Source organism: Saimiri boliviensis, chromosome 10, assembly GCF_048565385.1.
Source record: "Saimiri boliviensis isolate mSaiBol1 chromosome 10, mSaiBol1.pri, whole genome shotgun sequence".
NCBI classification, from domain to species: Eukaryota; Metazoa; Chordata; class Mammalia; order Primates; family Cebidae; genus Saimiri; species Saimiri boliviensis.
Window position 1 is genome coordinate 109,186,672 of NC_133458.1, and position 20,037 is coordinate 109,206,708.

Genomic DNA, 20,037 nt, shown 5'->3' on the forward strand with positions numbered 1-20,037 from the left:
TCAGATGTTTGCAGTTTTCCCTTTCTCTAATTGAAGACTACTGTCCTAAAACATGATCTTATTCTGATTGCTTTTGTGCAAATTGGCTTTGTTGCTAGGTAACATGCTGTGCGCTAATAATCTTAAGGTTGCCTGGCACCCAAAAAAGATGAAGCAAATGTAGCATGGTTAGGTCTTTGATTTAAGCTCCCAATCTTAATCACAATAGAGTTGACTGTGGTCGAGGGTAGAGACATTTTTTAAAATTACAATAGGTGACCTATGACTTAAGAAATTAGGTTGAACCTAGCCAATTTGCTATCTAGTAATATGTGGTCCATATACCTAGCCATTTCTCATTAAGTACCCACTCAAATTTAAGACAGGTTTGAATAGTACAAACTAAATATTTTACCTGTACACCCACTGTCCACTGTCATTAACATTATTAGTATTTCCAGCCATTCTCTGAAGACAGCATGAGACATGAACCAGCCACCTTCCAGTAGAGAATGCCCTCCAGTAGAGATTATGCCAATTATGGGAATGTTGAGGGGGATGAAAGAAAAAAAGATGATTTAAATAAAATGTATGGTATCATCCATCACTTTAACAATGGACTTCTGTCCCTCAAGGACTTTTTCCATCAATCCAAGCTTAATTTGTACATTGTCCTCAAGGTGTCAGCATCTATCCAGAAGGAGATTTGGCCTGTTCTACAGATGCACTTAATGTAGGATAGCTGGTCTCTGAACACAGCCACGAATTGTAACTTGAGATCATCTAAACAAATACTGATTCTATCCAAGAATGGGGAAAATAAAACTGCAATGCAGCGTGCAGTGGTTCATTTCTAGAGAACCAGTTTTTCATTTTCCAATGCTGCTCTCCACTAAAACATTTTCAGGGGTAAAGTGGGCATGGTGTTCCCCAGTGCGCTGCTTTCTGACCCTGGCCCCCGGATAATATGTACCTCTACCATATTCCGGGTCTATGGTCTCGTTTTGTTGTGTTTTGTATCTCCAAGAGAATGTCCGTAATACTGCCTCACTTAGGCCCTCTAGGATCTCCTGTGTGCAAGCTGCCCTTACTCAGGTGAGACTCCTTCAAAAGAAATGCTCCAGAGGCAGATTCCACAATGCACCAGGGATCCTTTATCCATACGTTCCCCACTGTGGGGTGCTAGTGACCCACCTGCCCTGCCTTCCAGGTTCTGAGAGTGCATTTTTAAGCCCCATGGAGAGCAACTGTTAACAAATCACCTTCACTTCTCAGACTCCTCGATTCTCCCACGGGTGTCCATATTCCCATTAGGCATCAACAATAGAAATGTGCTAGAGAATCCATCCTCTCTCCCCCCACCAGTCTTGTCTTCCCAGAGGCCATGCCCACATGCTACAGCACAGTGGCCAGCTTGAAGAAAAGGCAGCAGAAGGCACTTTGCATCTGAGAGTCCTGAGTCAGATCCTGGCTTCCCTCTACGAACTGCATGGCACCATCTCTCGGAGCCTCTGCCCTTCCTGTATCCCAGGGAAAAGATACTTGAATGAAACCATACATGTAAGTTCCTGGCACATATCCACAGAAGTGGCTGGCACAAAAAAAAAAGGTGTTAAACAAATGAAAGGCTTAGTTTATACAACATAGGTAGCTCTTGCAGAGGTGAGGCTAGAAACAGAAGGCCCCTTTGGCCATCTGAGAGAGCCCACAGGGTGCTTCTTTCCTGCCCTGGCCCACATGGCCTGCACAACATCCCAAGGCCATGGTGGGAAGGGATCTGGTCCTTGAAGGATATCAGGATTTGGGCACACCAAGGAAACTGAAGTAGCAGCAGAGGAGAGGGCAATGGACAAGAAAATCCAGCATAGGCAGGAGCACAGGCTGGCAGGGCCCTGGCGGGAGTCTAGTACCACAGCTGGCCTCAGCATCAGATACCTCCAGCCTCCTTAAACTCACATCTCTAAGACAAACTCATCATTTTCCTCTCCCCACTTCTCAAATAGGCTCTCTCTATACACACAGCTGACCCTTGAACAATGCAGGGACTTGAAGCACCACACTGTATAGTCAAAAATCTGTGTATGCCTTTCAACTCCCCCAAAATTTACCTGCTAATATTCTACTGTTGACTGGAAGCCTTACCAAAATGTAAACAGTCAGTGGATACCTCTTTGGTGTGTTACATGCATCACATACTGCATGATTCCAATGAGGCAAACTAGAGAAAAAAAGTTATTTTAAAAAGCAGAAAGAGGCCGGGCATGGTGGCTCAAGCCTGTAATCCCAGCACTTTGGGAGGCCGAGGCGGGTGGATCACAAGGTCAAGAGATCGAGACCATCTTGGTCAACATGGTGAAACCCCGTCTCTACTAAAAATACAAAAAAAATAGCTGGGCATGGTGGTGCGTGCCTGTAATCCCAGCTACTCAGGAGGCTGAGGCAGGAGAATTGCCTGAACCCAGGAGGCGGAGGTTGCGGTGAGCCGAGATTGCGCCATTGCACTCCAGCCTGGGTAACAAGAGCGAAACTCCGTCTCAAAAAAAAAAAAAAAAAAAAAAAGCAGAAAGAAAAGAAACTATATTTACTATTTTCTAACTGGAAGTAGAGCATCATAAAGGTCTTTATTCTTGTCATCTTCACATCGGGTAGGCTGAGGAGGAGGAGGAAAGGGAGAGCTGGTCTTGCTATCTCAAAGGTGGTTGAGGCAGGACAGGCGGAGGAGATAGAAGGGGAGCAGAAGAGGCAGGTGCACTGGGTGTTACTTGTACTGGAAACATTTGAATATAAGTAAGACCTTCAGGGTTCAAACCAGTGTTGTTCAAGAATCAACTGTATGTTGAAAAACCCGTGCTCGCCTGAGCCAGACACCTAGGGATTGTCATGGACGCCCCCTCCTCTCTTATTCCCCATTGGGTCTGCATCTTTCCTTCCTTCTCACCCTCCTGGACATCTCCTGGCCTAATCTGTTCTTAACGCAGGAGTCCCCAGCTCTCCTCACAACTTGGGCTCACCCCGACCCACCCAATCCTCCACCTGCAACTGTAGAGAGCATGTGACCCACCATTGGACTGCCATTGTACCAAGTGTTCAGCACTCTCCAGAGGCCTCAGGCCCATGAACAGCCTACAGCACAAAACCTAAAATCTTGCAAGGCTTAGGAAGCTTCTGTGATGTGCTCCAGCTTCTCCAGCCTGCCCTGTGCCTGCAAGAGGGAGGCCGGTGGCCCCTCTAAGCTGCACATGCTGTAACATATGGCAGACCACCCACTGCAGTCAACCTCAGGTCATCTTTATTCATCCTGTAGCCTGCTGCTCAAGTATTGCCTCTGCTATGACCTCTCACCATAATACCAGGGGCAGCTGACCCCTGCACCCACTTCACACACACCCCAGTAGAGTTCATTCAGCTTCATTGTTTGCACCCGAGATTTCTTTCTGAACTCAAGAGCCGGGACTGCTGCATCTTTGTTTCCTACAACCCAACCACATATTGTTATGGGATAAATTGTGTCTCACCAAAATTCATATGTTGAAGTCCCAACCCCTAGTGCTCTCTAATGAGTTTGGAGATAGGGTCTTTCCAAAGAAAATTATGTCAAATTAGACAGTTAGGGTGGGGCCTCGTCTAGTATGACTGGTGTCCTTATAAGAAGGGATTAGGATACAGACACCACAGAGGGAAAAGACCATGTGCAGGTACAGGGAGAAGACAACTGTCTACACATCAAGGAGAGAGGCCTCAGGGGAAACCCACCCTGATGATGTTTTCATCTTTGTCTTCTGACCTTCAGGACCATGAGAAAATAAATTTCTGTTCTTTAAGCCACCCATTCTGTGCATGTTGTGGCAGCTCTAGCAAACTCAGACACTGCTGATAATTGGCTGAATAAATAAAATGTGTGGAATGAATCAGGAGCACTAGGATGAAAGGCTAGAAAGTTAGGATGAAGAAAGATGGGGGAGCTCCTTATATATCCAAGCTAAAGGAAACTTCTCTTAGAAGATAAGATGGCATGGAGGGATTTTAGTAGGAAAATCGCATTATTCATTCATTAATCCAGTTATTCAACTACTCAACCATAAAAAGGAATGACTTAACAGCATTTGCAGTGACCTGGATGAGAATGGAGACTATTATTCTAAGTGAAGTAACTCTGGAATGGAAAACCAAACATCGTACGTTCTCACTGATATGTGGGAGCTAAGCTATAAGGACACAAAGATACAAGAGTGATACAGTGGACTCCAGGGACTTGGGGGAAGAGTGAGGGGGTTTGAGGGATAAAAGACTACAGATACGCTGCAGTGTACACAGCTTGGGTGACGAATGCACCAAAATCTCACAAATCACCACTAAAGAACTTACTCATATAACCAAATACTACCTGCACCACGATAACTTATGGAAAAGAAAATAAGAAAAGAAACATTTGACAAAAGGAAAACAGTTATACTATAGTGAACCAAGCAGACATCCTTGTAGTCAAGGGGTTTGCTATCTGGTGGAAAGCAACAGAGCATGTCATGTAGTGAAAAATATTGTAAATAAAAGCCAGAGAAACAGAGGGGGCTCAGGAGGGTGAGTGGGAGGGTATTTTGGACAGAATGCTCAGGAAGTCTGCTCTGGTAAGACGGTGCCTGGGAAGAGCCAGGACGGCAGTGAAGCAGGCTGTGCAAGTGAGCACGAATGCAGCAAAGGGCCTGTCCGGTGTGCTCAGGGAGCCACCGTAAGACCAGTGCAGCTGGCACCGCACAGTGAAGGATGAGGTGAAGCAAGAGAGGCTGGTAGGTCCTTCTAAATGTATAATCCAAAAGAGGAGGGCTTTGAGTTGGAAGGGGGCACTCATAATAAATCTGGGACAACAGGCACAAGAATATAAATTACACAATTGTAGGCCCCCATAGCCTTTAGATGGTACCTCGGGTGATGTGGGAAGTCCTCGAAGGGCAGTGGGCAGAGAAGGGTCAGAACCCGGGTACATTCTCAGGAGCACTCCATGTGGAGTGCTGAAAGCAGGGGACATCCGGAAGCTAGACAATGATCTGCGAAGAGCATCTGGGGGTTGGGTTTGGGGGCAAGAAAAGCTTTGCAGAAGCGAGCCAAAGGGGTTGGAGGAAAAGGGAGAAGCCGACAGCAAGCAGGAAGGCCAGGTGTAGCCCGGACATCTCCGCAGAGGCATGACGCAGGGGTGACCTGCAAGTGCAGGGATGGAGACGCAAACAATGGCAGATGGTGAGGCCGAGCAAAAGGAAGGTGGAGTGGAGCACTCTCATTGCAAACGTTTTGCTTGGTCTCTGGACATACAGCCAAAGGCATACGGAATGTGTGACAACTTTAAAACTCCTTCCTCTTTGTCTCAGTGTTCTGGAGCTAGAAACTCCACCATCCTGAAGCACATAATGGAAAAAGTGATGAAGAGATAAGGTTACACCATACAAAAGAACACCCAAAGCCCTGTGCTCTTTCACCTTAATTAATGCAGATTGTAAATACTTATTTATAAATGTAAAGCTTGCAAAAATATTGTAAAATAACAATAATGCGTAAGAATTCATTACATTCACATTTTCTTCTTAGGAATGTGCAATCCATTACCAGCTACACTTACACACTTGCCTCCAAGGGCCCCTTCCCCACACATTCATGCCCTGGTTGATGTTCTCTTTTGCAAAGTCCATCCATTGAAATAGCCAAGGATAAAGCACTAGCCCCAGGAGGCCAGAGCCATGCATCTTCCTGAGGGGACAGAGCCCAGCACAGGACAGATGGCCTGCACACTTAACTACCACTGTTTGCTGAATCGATGATTCCACCACTGGATTAATGTTTCCATCCCCAGCTACTCTCCTTGACTTTCATTCCTCCACTTACGCCTCCAATCCATGCTTCCATGGTCATCACCCTCAAACACCACTTCTTTCTCTAGTCAGGAACCTTCTGTCTCTCCCTTTTCCCTCTGGTCTAAACTTCTATCAGCGTCCAATGAGACAGGGGCCACTGCCTTGCTTCTGCCTTGCTTCCCATCCTGGATACCCTATCTCCGTTCCACCTCTCCCTACGTGTTCTCAACTCTAGATCTTCCTCCTGCTATTCCATTTTGATATAGGCTTCAGCCCTCCATACGGACCAACCAATATCCTACCCATTCTTCATGGCCCTACCTGGACTTCACTGCTCCCTGCCTTGTACAACCAGTTAGTCAGCATGACCTGATTCTTCTAAATTTTAATCATCTTACAATATAGGCCTTCCTTGACCATGCACCTCCATGGCAATGGCCATAAATCAGGCTGTCCCCACCTCTTGCCTACAGTGGCCACTCAGTATCCAGTCTCTCCCCTGGCACCTGCTACGGTCTGGCAGGAGAGACCTTCCAGATATCAAGTTACTCACAATCCCCCACTCATGAACACCTACTTGCTCAGTGAAGTTCAAACTCCTCAGCATGACTAATGAGGCTCTTTTTTCTTAATCTTTTCTGTGTGTGTGACAGGAAGGAAGGAAGGAGTTGAGGAAGAGCTAGGGATCAAGAAGAGAGAAGGCAGACTAATCTGCTGCTTGATAACCAGTTTTCCTGCCGCCTTTGAATTCTTTTCATTTCAGGACACCCATAGGGACCTTTTGCCCCAGGCACACGAAGTTTCCACCAACAGCCTCTGCGTTTACATGTGCTCATCTCTTCCCCACTTCAAAGACAAATCAAATTCAATGCCTTTTCCACAGAAGTCTTTTCTGCCATTCCCACTGTTGGTGACTGTGTCATAATTCCACAGTTAACAACCATTTGCTAATTATTTCCTCTTATATATGTAGACACTGGTGATTTTTTTAAAGTGTCTCTTTCTAGTGCCTTCACTTCCTTACACAATGGGCCAAGGCGGGAGGAGCAGAGAGATAACTGTTTACGAACCGATTGATTTGCTGATGCAGCTCCTTCTTGGTCCACTGCGGGGCCTTTATGGAAGCAAAGAGCAGCAGATGTTCCCGGACGGTGAGGCTGTCCAACAGGACGTCCTGCTGCAGACACACACCCAGCTCCATTCTGACCTTCGACAGGTCTGTCTGCAGGTTCTTGCCATTGATGATGATGGTCCCAGAAGTGGGAGGGTAGAGCCCCATCAACATGGATCTGCCAGAGAAAATAAGTCAGCATAAGGAACACATGCTGCTGATCCTCTGAATGTCAGCAATCCAGTCAGCTCCAGGATGACACATGCCTCCTGCCAAGAGCACTCACCCTCTGCTGATCTGGTCTTTACACAATCAGTTAAAAGGTGTGAGGAGCTTGAGGGCATGTTGGCTGGTTGATCTTGAAAATGTGAGCTTAACATAATCTTTATGCTTCCACATGAAATACAAATGCTCCTTGACTTTTGATCAGGTTATATACCAGTAAACCCATCAAAAGTTGAAAATATTGTAAGTCAAAAATGCATTTAATACATCTAATCTACCTAACATCACATCTTAGTCTAGCCTACCTTAAATGTCTCCAAAACATTTATATTAGCCTACATCTGGGCAAAATCATCTAACACAAAGCATATTTTATAATAAGGTGTTGAATATCTCTTATAATTTATTGAATATTATACTGGAAGTAAAGAGGAGAATCACTGCACGAGTCCTCAAACTATGGATTCTATCTAATGTGTATCACTTTCACACCATCATAAAGTCAAAATATCATTAAATTGAACCATTTTAAGTCTGAATGGTGATCATAGAGCATTATTGTTGTATGAGACTTTAAATGATAACATTCAACTTTTTACAGATGAGAAAACCTGCTAAAGAACTGACACATTTACCTAAATCCTCATCATTAAATATAAGCAAAACAGAGATGTGAAACTAGCCCCCAACCCTGGAGCCAGTCTTCCTTCTGCTCCTACCAAGATAGTCTGTGTGTGCTAAAACAACAAAAACTCAGCCGGATGTGGTGGCTCATGCCTGTAATCCCAGCACATTGGGAGGCCAAGGTGGGTGGATCACAAGGTCAAGCGATCGAGACCATCCTGGTCAACACGGTGAAACCCTGTCTCTACTAAAAATACAAAAATTAGCCGGGCATGGTGGCACGAGCCTGTAATCCCAGCTACTCAGGAGGCTGAGGCAGGAGAATTACTTGAACCCAGGAGGCAGAGGTTGCAGTGAGCTGAGATCGCACCACTGCACTCCAGCCTGGGTAACAAGAGAGAAACTACGTCTCAAAAAAAAAAAAAAACAAAAAAAACAAAAAACAAAAAACAAAAACCAAGAACTCAAGTAAGCCTGCCACCACAAGCTCACGTCTGACTTTACCAGCAGAAGCCTGAGAATTGCCTGGTTCTGCTTCCTTGTTTCAGGAAGTTTATTATTTAAGTTTTAAATTGGTTTCTTATTTCTGAAAAGTTGAACATGCCCCTACCAGAAGACCTAGAAAATCCACTCCTTAGTATTTACATCTGAGAAATTAAATGTGTGCCTACACAAAGCTGTATGCACAAATGTTCACAGCAGCTGCCTTCATAATCACTGACAAAGAGAAACAACCTCAACGGCAACCCACACATGAAAACATAAAGAAAATGGGGTGCCTCCATCGAGCGGATACCACTCAGCTGTCCCAAGGAGCAGGCTACTGGCCCACCACCACCATTCCTGGTTCCACAAACAGCCTGCTGAGTACAAGAATCTGGACATGATCCCATTTACATGAAATTCTAGAATAAGTAAATCAGTTTATAGCGACAAAGAGCAGATCAGTGGTCACGTGAAGGCCAGGGTCAAAGGAGAGCATAGAAACCCTTGGAACAGTTCTGTATTTCTAGTACTTGTTCCAGTGCTAACCAAGTGTGTCAAAACTCATCAAACTGTACACATCAACAGATACTGTTTACTGCACAAAAATTAGACTTCAATGAACTTATCGGCTCTTTGCTATATTATTTTCAAACCTCTCAGGGGGATACTATAGAATAGTTTATACACATTCCCTGGAAGTCTCAAAGATTATTGTTTTAAATAGTGAAGACCCTGTCTTTGACCTCTCAGCCTTTCATCTAAGAATTGCCAGGTGGAGGCAGCTGCTTAGGATGACTGAAAATGTACTACAAATGTACACTAAAAGCAATGCTGTCATTGAACCTTAAATCATCGAGAAACTCCAAATTTAATTCTCATCATTCTGCTTAACACGCAGCTCAGGTTTTCCTTGCAAGAAATGTGTCTTAGTAAAAGCAAAGTTAGAGGAGCTGGCTGGATGAGTCATTATCTGTATAACTTGTGGTTTCCCAATTTTCAAACACACAAGAAAATACTCAGACTCATTTCCATGTCCATTTCTGTATCCAAGGAACAAGTAAAAACAGTCCATATTCTATTTTTTCAATATGAGATTTCTGATGTTTCATGTGTTATTGTTGTAACTTTGTTATTAAGTTTGAGGCAAAACCCTTTCACTGTTTTAACAATTCACACTTTAATGCTACATATTTCGTGAGAAAAGAACAAAAGAGTAAGCAATTTGTTCAAAAGAGATACTTCGTAATTTCAGTAGTTTAACCTTAAACCTCCACTTCCACAGCCAGCCCAAAGCTATGAATATTTGAATCCCTTGTTTCTCTAGGAGCCCAGGATTTGATTCTTTAATCAAATCTAGAGCCATTGGATCCTAAACCAAACATTCACCCTTAACAAGAAAAGAAACACACAAAAATGAGAACATGGAAAAGAAGAATAATCAGGGGTTTAAAAAATTTGCAAATACCACTGTGATATTTCTCTTTTTATAGATATGCAAGCAAGATTATACTTAGTAGGACAAACACCAAAAGTGTCAAAGGACTTTCAGAGACTGAAGTACAACATGGTAAATTATTTGTAGAAAATGGAAGAAAGACTTTTAAAACCCCATTCACCGCTAACTCTTTGACTGGATCCCAGACCTAAAGGGCACCTGTGTGGCCGAGGACACAGGGCCTCCCTCACATGGGCACTCATGAGGGGCTCTGCCTTTCTCCTGTGTCTCCAAACTCTGTACTGAGACTCAACATTTTTAAAAAGGAAAAGACATCAAACCTTCCGTCTCACAGGTAAACTGAAATTTTAAGAATCCAATGCCTAGTGTTTGATAAAGGTAAAAGGGGACCCACACAATGGTGGTTTTCCCAGCACCATTTGTCCCCAGCAGGGCGGTGATTTGGTCTGTGTGGAAGGTGAGGCTGAGGTCTTGGACTGCAGCCTTGTGGCCCTCGTATTCCTTGGTCACAGACACCAGGGCGACTCCCGGGGGACGTCCTTCAATCTCTCCTTTTCTGTTTTGCAGTGATGACCCTGTGAGAGAGATGCGAATTCACTGTGAAAAGACTTCAAAAGCCCTGAAAATAATACTCATATTTATTAATTCAGTGTTCTGCTTTGAAATTGAATTCTAGCCCTGTGAAGCATGCAAATCAACTCAAAAGTCTTTCTTTAGCAAGAACAAGAAGCAGACTATATAATGGCAAACATTAAGTGATATCACTGACTACAAAGTTTTGAACCTTATGATAACCATTTTGTAAAAAGCTAAAAATAAAAACACACACATGTATTTTCGTTTGCTGAGAGAAAAAACAACAGGCAGAATAGTTACACATAAAATGTTCATGAGAAATAGTCTCCTGAGAAGGTGAGCGTTGAGAGGTGCTTGTCGATATGTTCTACATTTTCGAAACGATTCATAATTCAGAAAAAAGAATTAGATTGTTTAGATTACAGTGTTGACTTGTAATCTAAACCCACCACGGTGGGAGCTCGTTTGTCTCTGGGTGATGCAACTGTATTTCCATGGAGCTCCCCTCTGAAGTCATCCTTTGGCAGAGGTGCCCTGTACCTGCACCTGCAGGAATAGGCCATGACTCTGGAGTGCAGAGGCCCAGGGACAGTCCTGCCCCTATCTCCTGAGAACCATAATCCCTATTTGTAAGGGACAGTGATATCGCCCCTCACACAGGAACATTGAATAAAGTGGCATGGGTGAGAACACTTAAAAATTTTAAACTGCATGACAGGGTAGCTGCCCATCTTTGCTTTTATTTCTTATATATACTCATTCTTGGAATAAGGCTTCAATTTTACTAAATCGTAATCTACAAACAAACACACATAATGCATAGAGGGGAGGAGGCTAAATAATAAATAATGGGAACTCCCTGGGGTTCCTGGGTTTCACAGAACAAACACTGTCAGGGCATACTGCCTCACATCTTGGCCTTATAACTGTTTCCCAGCTCAAGACAGCCTAAATGTAAGTCTCTCTAGGAATCAGCATACACTTGCAAAAGCTAGACCAGAAAAAAAAAAAATCAAAATGGATCAGAGGAAAAAAACATGCATCTAATAATTCTACTCCTTACGAACCTTTACTGTCAAAGTTCTCATTGAATAAGAACAGACTAGAACTTAGAGAGTGTTGCCTTTTCTCCACCAAGACACCCACACTCTTCCAATATGAGGCAGTAAAAGGGAAATACCATGGTTTTCGTAGACCAAATGTTCCTAAAAAATGAGACAATTAAAATTAGTTTTAATTTTTCTATTTAGATGAAGGTTCTGTTTTAGAATATCTTAATTAATATAAAATATCATTCCATGTTAATAATTTAACATATGTCCCATATACAAAAAAGTGATATCCCAGGGCATAGCTATTAGTTTTGCAGTGAAGCCCTAACTCTCCCTTCTCGGCCTGATCCAATGCCATGTGCTAAAACCACCTCTCATCCACTTGCCCCAAGAGGCCTTTACAGTAGGGGTTAAGTAAACACTTTTTGGACAATTGCTGAATATTCCCCAGAGTAAAGTCCCACCCTACCCCACACTGCTCCTCTATTTTGCAATTGTTCTTCTTTTATCTATTTTTAACTGCTCCTCTATTTTGCAATTGTTCTTCTTTTATCTATTTTTGATGTTTGCGTGAATTCCTAGACAAGAGGAAGAACATGAGGTAAGTGCATGAGGGGATTATCGATTGAAACTTCCACAAAGAAGAATAATTTATAATGCTAACATTTCCATATGAAACATATTACCATTCTTCAAAAGTATTCTCCAAATTCATTTCAGCCCCCATTTAACAGTCACTTTGCCCTCATTACATGTTGAAATGAAAGGGGATTTAATTATTAATACTTCCCAATTTTCTTTGAACACATCCATTCTAGTTTAAGTTTGATGAATGCAACTTACCTAAAGGCCTAAATTCTACAACTGATTAGAATTTAAAAGGCCGATATAAAGACTATTATAGCACTTTGATCATCAAGCAGGAGAGAGATATGCAAGCCCTCACACAGTCTAAACTGAAAAATAAAAAGAGATGTTCACGTACTCAAAGGAGAGCAGATGTATCTGTTACCTTTTGAAAGTAAAGGGAAGGTTTGCAAAAGTTTTCTCCCATTCTGTAGGTTGTCTGTTTATTCTGTCGATAGCTTCCTTTGTTGTGCAGAAGCTCTTCAGTTTAGTTAGATCCCATGTGTCCATTTTTGCTTTTGTTGCAATTGCTTTTGGCATCTTCCTCATGAAATCTTTGTCCGTGACTATGTCCTGAATGGTATTGACTAGGTTGTCTTCCAGGGTTTTCATGGTTTTGAACTTTACATTTAAGTCTTTAATATCTCTTGAGTTAATTTTTGTATAAGGTAATAAGGAAGGGGTTCAGTTTCAATTTTCTGCATATGGCTAGCCAGTTAGCCCCACACCATTTGCTAAGTAGAAAATCCTTTCCTCATTGCTTGTTTTTTTCAGGTGTGTTTAAGATTAGAGAGTTGTAGGTGTGTGTTCTTATCTCTGGATTCCCTATTCTGTTCTGTGGGTCTAGGTGTCTGTCCTAGTATCAGAACCATGCTGTTATGGTTACTATAGTTCTGTAGTATCGTTTGAAGTCAGGTAGCGTGATGCCTCCAGTTTTGTTCTTTCGCTCAGGATTGTCTTAGATATTTGGGCTCTTTTTTGATGCCATATGAATTTTAAAACATTTTTTCCTAGTTCTGTGAAGAATATTAATGGTATTTTCATGAGAATAGTATTAAATCTACAAATTGCTTTGAGCAGTATGGCCATTTTAACAATGCTGATTCTTCCTATCCATGAGCATGGAATGTTTTTCCATTTGTTCTTGTCATCTCTGATTTCTTTGAGCAGTGGTTTGTAGTTCTCCTTGTAGAGATCTTTCACCTCTTTTGTTAGTTGTATTCGTAGGTATTTTGTGTGTGTCTGTGTGTGGCAATTGTGAATTGGCATTTGTTACTGACTTCACTCTGGGCTTGACTGTTGTTGCTGTATAGGAATGCTTAACTATGAATCTGACAAAGGTCTAATATCTAGCATCTATAAGAAACTTAAGTTAAATACAAACACTCCATTAGAAAGTGGGCAAAGGACATGAACAGACACTTCTCAAAAGAAAATATACATGGGGCCAACAATCATATGAAAAAAAACTCACTATCATTGATCATTAGAGAAATGCAAATCAAAACCACAATAAGCTACTATCTCACACCAGTCAGAATGGCTATTATTAAAAGGTCAAAAAAACAACGGATGTTGGTGAGGTTGTGGATAAAAAGGAATGCTTACACACTGTTGGTGGGAGTGTAAATTAATTCAACCATTGAACCTGGAAGAAGACAAGTGGTGGTTCCTCAAAGACCTAAAGACAGAAAAACCATTTGACCCAACAATTCCATTACTGAGTATATACCCAAAGGAATATGAATCATTTCCTTATAAAGAAACATGCACACGTATGTTCTTTGTGTCACATTCATAATAGCAAAGACATGGAATCAACCTAAATGCCAATTGATGATATACTGGATAAAGAAAATGTGGTACCTATACACCATGGACTACTATGCAGCTGTAAAAAAGAATGAGATTATGTCCTTTGCAGGGATGTGAATGGAGCTGGAGGCCATTATCCTTAACAAACTAATGCAGGTACAGAAAACCCAATACTGCATGTTCTCACTTATAAGTGGGAGTTGAATGATAAAAACACATGATGGGGAACAAGATGCACTGGGGCCTTTCAGAGGGTGGAGGATGGGAGGAGGGAGAGGATCAGAAAAATTAACTGATGGGTACTAGGCTTAATATCTGGGTGACAAAATAATCTGTACAGCAATCCCTCATGACATACATTTACCTATGTAACATACCTGCACGTGTACCCCTGCACTTAAAAGTTGCAAATAATAACAACAACAAAGTGAAGGAAAGCTGTTGACCTGCTGTCAGGTGTAGCACTGCCTTTTGTTTGCCGACTGAGTTGTGTCTCCCCAGGTTTCATATGTTGAAGTTCTAACTCCCTGTATTTCAAAATGTGACTGTATTTGGAGATGTGGTCTTCAAAGAAGTAATTAAGGCAAAATGAAGTGACAAGAGCAAGGACTAATCCAATGTGAGTGGTGTCCTCATACAACAAAACTTGGACACAGATACACAGGAATGACACAAAGAGATGACACCATCTGCAAACCAAGGAGAGTGGCCTCAGGAGAAACCACCCCTGCCTACACCTTAGTAGACATCTGGCCTCCAGGATTGTGAGACAACATATTCCTGTTGTGTGACCCACCCAGTTTGTGGTACTTTGTTATGGCAGGCTGAGAAAATTAATGCAGGCAGGTCTCCAAGAACCTAGCAAAGCAATAACCATCCCTCTATAGGAAGATGAGTAGCAGCTGGATAATCAGGTCACATCACAGCCAGCATTCCATTCACTCTCTCTGTTCCAGGCACTGTTCAGAGTATCTGGCTGTATTAATTCACACAGTCCTGTGACCACCAACATGTCAGGTACAATTATCACCTCTCCCTTCCCGATGAAAAAGGAGGGAAAAGCAAGGCTTGCCCAATGACCCACAGTTGATGGCTCTAGAAGCTACACACTGGCTAGCCTCTCTAGCAGCTCCTGCTTGTCTGAACACACAGGTGCAGCAGTCAGGATGCTGTGGGTTGCCTTCTACAACAAGAAAGAAGCACACAGTTTCTTCCGGTACCAATTACACAATAAGCCCCAGTTGACACATACATGAAAAATGAGAGTGTGGAAGTCAAACGAGAAAGCAAGCAAGTAAATACATGAGGAAAAGTATTCTCACAAAGCTGTAGATCTTGGGCTGAGAGGCCTCCCAGGGAACCACACTCAGTTGCAGCTTAAGTGAGCACCACGCTTAGCAAACACAGTCGCTAATGGGATCCAGATGCCTTAGAGTGTTTATAGATTTGAATTAGCAATCAAAATTCTAGGAATCTAGATGACACAATGACAAAGTTGGGACACAGATCTGAACATAAATATATTCACTGTAGCATCACTTATAGTGGGGAAAAGGCAGAAATTATTTAAATTTGCAAAGTAGGAGAAAGGTACAGGAAGTTATTACTTCCATTTAATGAAATGTTGAGCAGCCATTAACAGTACTTTCAAAGATGTGGATAAATGCTTAGAATAAAAATATTTTTTAAAACATAGAGGGAAATTTACATATACAGTGTATATCCAACTAGGTGCAGAAAATTGTCTGGAAAAAAGCCTGGGAAATGTTGGTTCTGGTTAGTGAAACTGAAGATAATTGAATTTTTTTCTGCTTCCCCATAAATGTTTCCTGCTTCTGTATAAACTTTTCAAACATTTTACAATAAGCACATATCCATCTGACGTTTTACAGCTCAAGTTTTCAGAACCTTAGGGGAGAAAAGAATATTTCATACACGCACATTCTAAAGGTAAAATGCGGCACAATTTACCTGTTCCAAATGAAGTCGTTGGACACCTTTACATATTGAGTGTACACAAGGAAATCCTGAAGCAAGCCTCAGCTCTGCTTCACTTCGATATAAGTGGAAGTTGTACAAAGATGAGCATGGTTTCAAACTTCAGGCCATGACTCAAAGTGAGGATCACCATACATGTGTGTGTGCACACACATACAGCATACCCACCTACGCATGCACACACACAGGCACTCACACGAGTACACACGTACACATGCACATACTCATGCAGCACGTGCACACACGTACATGTACACACACACAAGCGTGCACACACAGACAACTGCAACAATGTCAGGAGTCACCAGTTTCTTTCAATGGAGCTACGACATTACTCCTTATTAGTTGTGTCCTTGTTTTCTCACTTGAGTCTTTGGAAAATGACACCTTCCTCCAGCCCTGACTTACTGTGGGAGATGCTTTGCTGAGAAATGAATCATCAAGAATTTTGTACAGAGGTAGGACAGGAGAAGCCTCAGCACAGGGACAAAGGAGCAGAGGAGGTCCCCTGGACCTAGAACGTCCTATCCCTTGCCCTTCTGCTCTCTGGTTTATACCTTCCTGTTCCAGGGAGATGTCAGTCATCAAACAGAAATCAACGAGTCATACCCTCTAGTGGGAAGAGGGAACACAAATAAATCAGGCAGAGACTGCACCTGCTTAAGACCTTTCTTCTAGTCCAAATGACCAAAATAAAATAAAATCATTGAGAGAAAAATACAAGACAATGTTGCCATTGTAGAATTTCCACCTGTGCAAAACAAAAGCAACCCCTTCAACCCAATAAAAAGTGAGGATGAAAAGACAGAGAGAGGCTGGGAGGGATGCTGGATTTAGAAAATACAAACATGGAATGCCCAATTAATTTTGAAATTCAAACAAACAACGAGTAATGTTTTAGTATGAACATGTACCGTAAATTGTTTGCAGCTTATCTGAAATTTGAATTCACCTGGGTGCCCTGTATTTTATCTGGCTACCCTGTGTGGGTGTGCTGGGCACATTGGAGATTACCCTCCAACTCCCCATCAGCATGCCAGGAATGGAGAGAGAGGCATGAATCTGCAGCACAGAAGGTTTGGGTAGCCTGGGAGCCAGTGAGGATATTAGTCTTTATTCTCTAGGCATTTTGGAGTTAGGGAAGACTGTCATGCAGGGAAGGGATGTGGTCCATCTGGTCAATTTTTAAGAAAGATAACTTTGCATCAACGTGGAGGTAGGTTGCAGGGGTGAGATGCTGGGGTCAGAGTTACCTAGAGGAGTGGGAAGGAGTTATGAGGGCACTGTCTGTAACTTGCTGTAAGTCCAGATCGGGGACAGCGAGACCCAAACTAAGGTAGTGACTTCAGGGATGGGAAGCAGAAACAAAATACGAAAGACATCATATTTTCCAGAGTTAGGAAAAAAGAAATTAGAAATAAATTGAATATTAAGGGTTGCTTTGCTAATTAAACCATCTCAGCCATAATCTGTTTGGACTTTTAAAACCTCCTAATTAATCTACTAATCCGACAAAAGCAGAGAGCTGCCAAATGCAAGCTGGCATGGAGGCCGCTCAGTTCTTTGGCCTGCCTCTGCAATCGGCTTTTGCTTATAAATCCAAACTTGTTTTAACATGCATGCTCTAGAAGCATATGCAACCTGCTCACATTACCAGATGTAATTAGGCACATTACTATGTGCAAAGGCCCTCCATTTACACTGAGTTTTTCTCCTCAAGGGGAGCTGCCTGCTGGTTTATGCAGGCCAGGAAACTAATTAGCATTGCCCCCCAAAACTGACAGTGATGAAAGAAGAAGTCAATGAAATTAGACAGATCGAGCGGAATCAAATTAAATTGGAAGCATATAAAAAGGGTTTATGCAATGAAAAAGAGAGGACCAGATGTTTGCTTGTGAGCTCTTGACTCCAGTGTGGAGAACTGCAGTTGACAGTGAGCGCCACAGGCCAGGAAATGATCTGATACGGAATCTATAGAGTCTCCCAGTCAGACAGCAGGGCTGAGAAATGCTGGGGTCATACTCACAGGGTCACTTTATAACAAAGAAAGAAAATGGAGAGAAATGCATTTGTTCGGCGCATGATATGTGTGTGTGTGTGTGTGTGTGTGTGTGTGTGTGTGTGTGTGTGTGTTTGAGAGACAGAGAGTAAAAGAGAGAAAGTTCTCATCCTCCTCCTACCTCCCATCTGGAGACACCCTCCTACCCACAGGAGACTTTGAAAAAGTGTTTTAAAATGTAGATGTTATTATTACTCAAGTACAATGATGCCAACAAATCAGGAGATAACTTTCATTGAAACTACACTTTGTTTCTCACAGATCCCAAGAGAAGGAGACCTGATATACCACACAGGGAAGCACCAGCGTCAGTCAGGAGACAAGGGAAGTAGAGGGTGCTGCTGTGGGAATGTGAACAAGAGCCTTTACTGTGGTTTCCAAGAAAAGGAGCATGTGAGGAAGGGCAAGCACGTTTCTAATTGACTAGTGTGAGTCATTTCAGCAGGCTCTGGGAGAGAAGGTCTGTCCCTAGTTGGCTGGTACCCTGCCCTGGGTTGATCAGGCCAGGTGGACAGTGGCTCTGGGTGGCAAAGAGGAGGTGGTAGGAGTGTGGGCTCTGGATTGATTTGTTTGCATGTGAAAGGCACATCCACAGGTGAGTCCTTTACTATGGCTAGGAACTGGCTATCCCTGGAAGGGGCAGTCCCTCTAGGGTCATTAACTGGACCCTTCCAACCCCAGTCAAAGCATCAGAAATATAGAAAATAAAAAAGTATGACTAATACAATGGGATGGTACAATGGCCTTTAGTGTGCAGATGCCTGGGTTAGTTGATATCCTACGAAGTGCAACAAAAGAATTGTCCTTGACTTGCCTTCTGTGAGCCTGATCGCAGCCGTGCAAGTGCAGTCTTTCATGGTTATTGAGCCTAAGACATATAAACTCAAAGCTTCCGTGCAGCTTCGGTACACGCTAAATTTTTCAGAAATGCAACCACTGTGCAAACCAGTGGAAAATTACTGTTTAAAGCAGAAACTGCTTATTGTTTTGGAAAACCACGCCATCAGTAGTGATGCCACTCACTGCTTTTGAGTTTGCAACGTAGTATGGCTGTATCAGCCTTCACTTTGCCCCATTCTATGCAAATATATGACAAAAGATGTAAAGATGGCTTTTAACAAACTTAAAACCAAATCTTTTTAAATTAGCAGACATTCACAAAATACACTAAATTGTATTAGTAAGGGTCAGTGACTATATTTTACATTGTCATTCTATATATATTTTAAAATTGTATAGCACAATAAGACCATTTGGTAAAAATTACACATTGAAATGATTAATATGAGCCTCTATGAGCTTTCAAACTTATTTTGATGCTGTTCCAAGATGTTCACCCCTCAGCTTCTCGATAAACCCTCTTAGATTATTAATATTATTTCTTTGTCCAATCAGTTCTCTATTTCCTGTCACTACTAAGGAATAGATCTCGAAAGCCTTTAAAAGACTGGAGGCTGAATGGAAAGACTGAAATGAGACAGAATTACAAGACAGGAAATGTATCTTCTGCTCTGTTTTGTTATCACCTGCCCCATGGGTTAACATAGGGAATTCCCTGACTACTTTCAAATAAGGCCCAGGTCACTTACAAAAATATCATTCTTTTATTCACCTCATTCATGTTTAATATTTCTTCCCATATTTTTCCTACTTTAATGAAAGCTATTTTCATCTTTTTAACCACATACAAATAAGTCTGATCTAGTATTTCTTACATTAACAATAGCTTTAATTTCAGTGTCTACAATTATCTTTACTTGTGCATTTTCTTTCCTTTTAGTACCAAATGGTTTCTGACCATTTTCCTTCTTTTAAATCCAACCTTTTTCCACATAAGTGTAAGCAACTGAATATCTCTTATGTGTTCTCATAAATTCATCCCTGAGTACTGAGAATTTACATATTATCTTATTAGAAATTACTTTCTTATTTCTTTTATATTAAAATATTAAAATTACATTAATTTTAAGACTCATATGCAGAAGTTTTCATTATCTGTAAGTTTCATTTCAAGAGAGTAAAGGAGGTAATATAAAATATTTCTCTTAAAAAGAAGATTTGAAAACTCCCAGAAATTATAACCCTCTTTATGGATCTGCAAGCCCATTTATGGTGTCTGGCAATTTTATTCTTTGTTACTTTTGGTAAATTTTGTCGAAGTTGAAAATAAATATCCTTGTATAATTTTA

The 20,037-nt window shown here is 41.9% G+C and overlaps 1 protein-coding gene across 2 annotated transcripts in view; it reads right to left on the reverse strand.

Annotated features, from left to right (window-relative positions):
- The window catches only part of ABCA13 (ATP binding cassette subfamily A member 13), a 427,963-nt gene that overhangs the window by 208,574 nt on the left and 199,352 nt on the right, over positions 1-20,037 (reverse strand). For both annotated transcript variants that reach the window (XM_074379707.1, XM_074379706.1), the window contains 3 exons: positions 11,365-11,502; positions 10,116-10,296; positions 6,890-7,108 (listed from right to left, as the gene is read on the reverse strand). In XM_074379707.1, the coding sequence (XP_074235808.1) occupies positions 6,890-7,108; positions 10,116-10,296; positions 11,365-11,502 (538 nt within the window). The remainder of the gene's footprint in view (positions 1-6,889; positions 7,109-10,115; positions 10,297-11,364; positions 11,503-20,037) is intronic.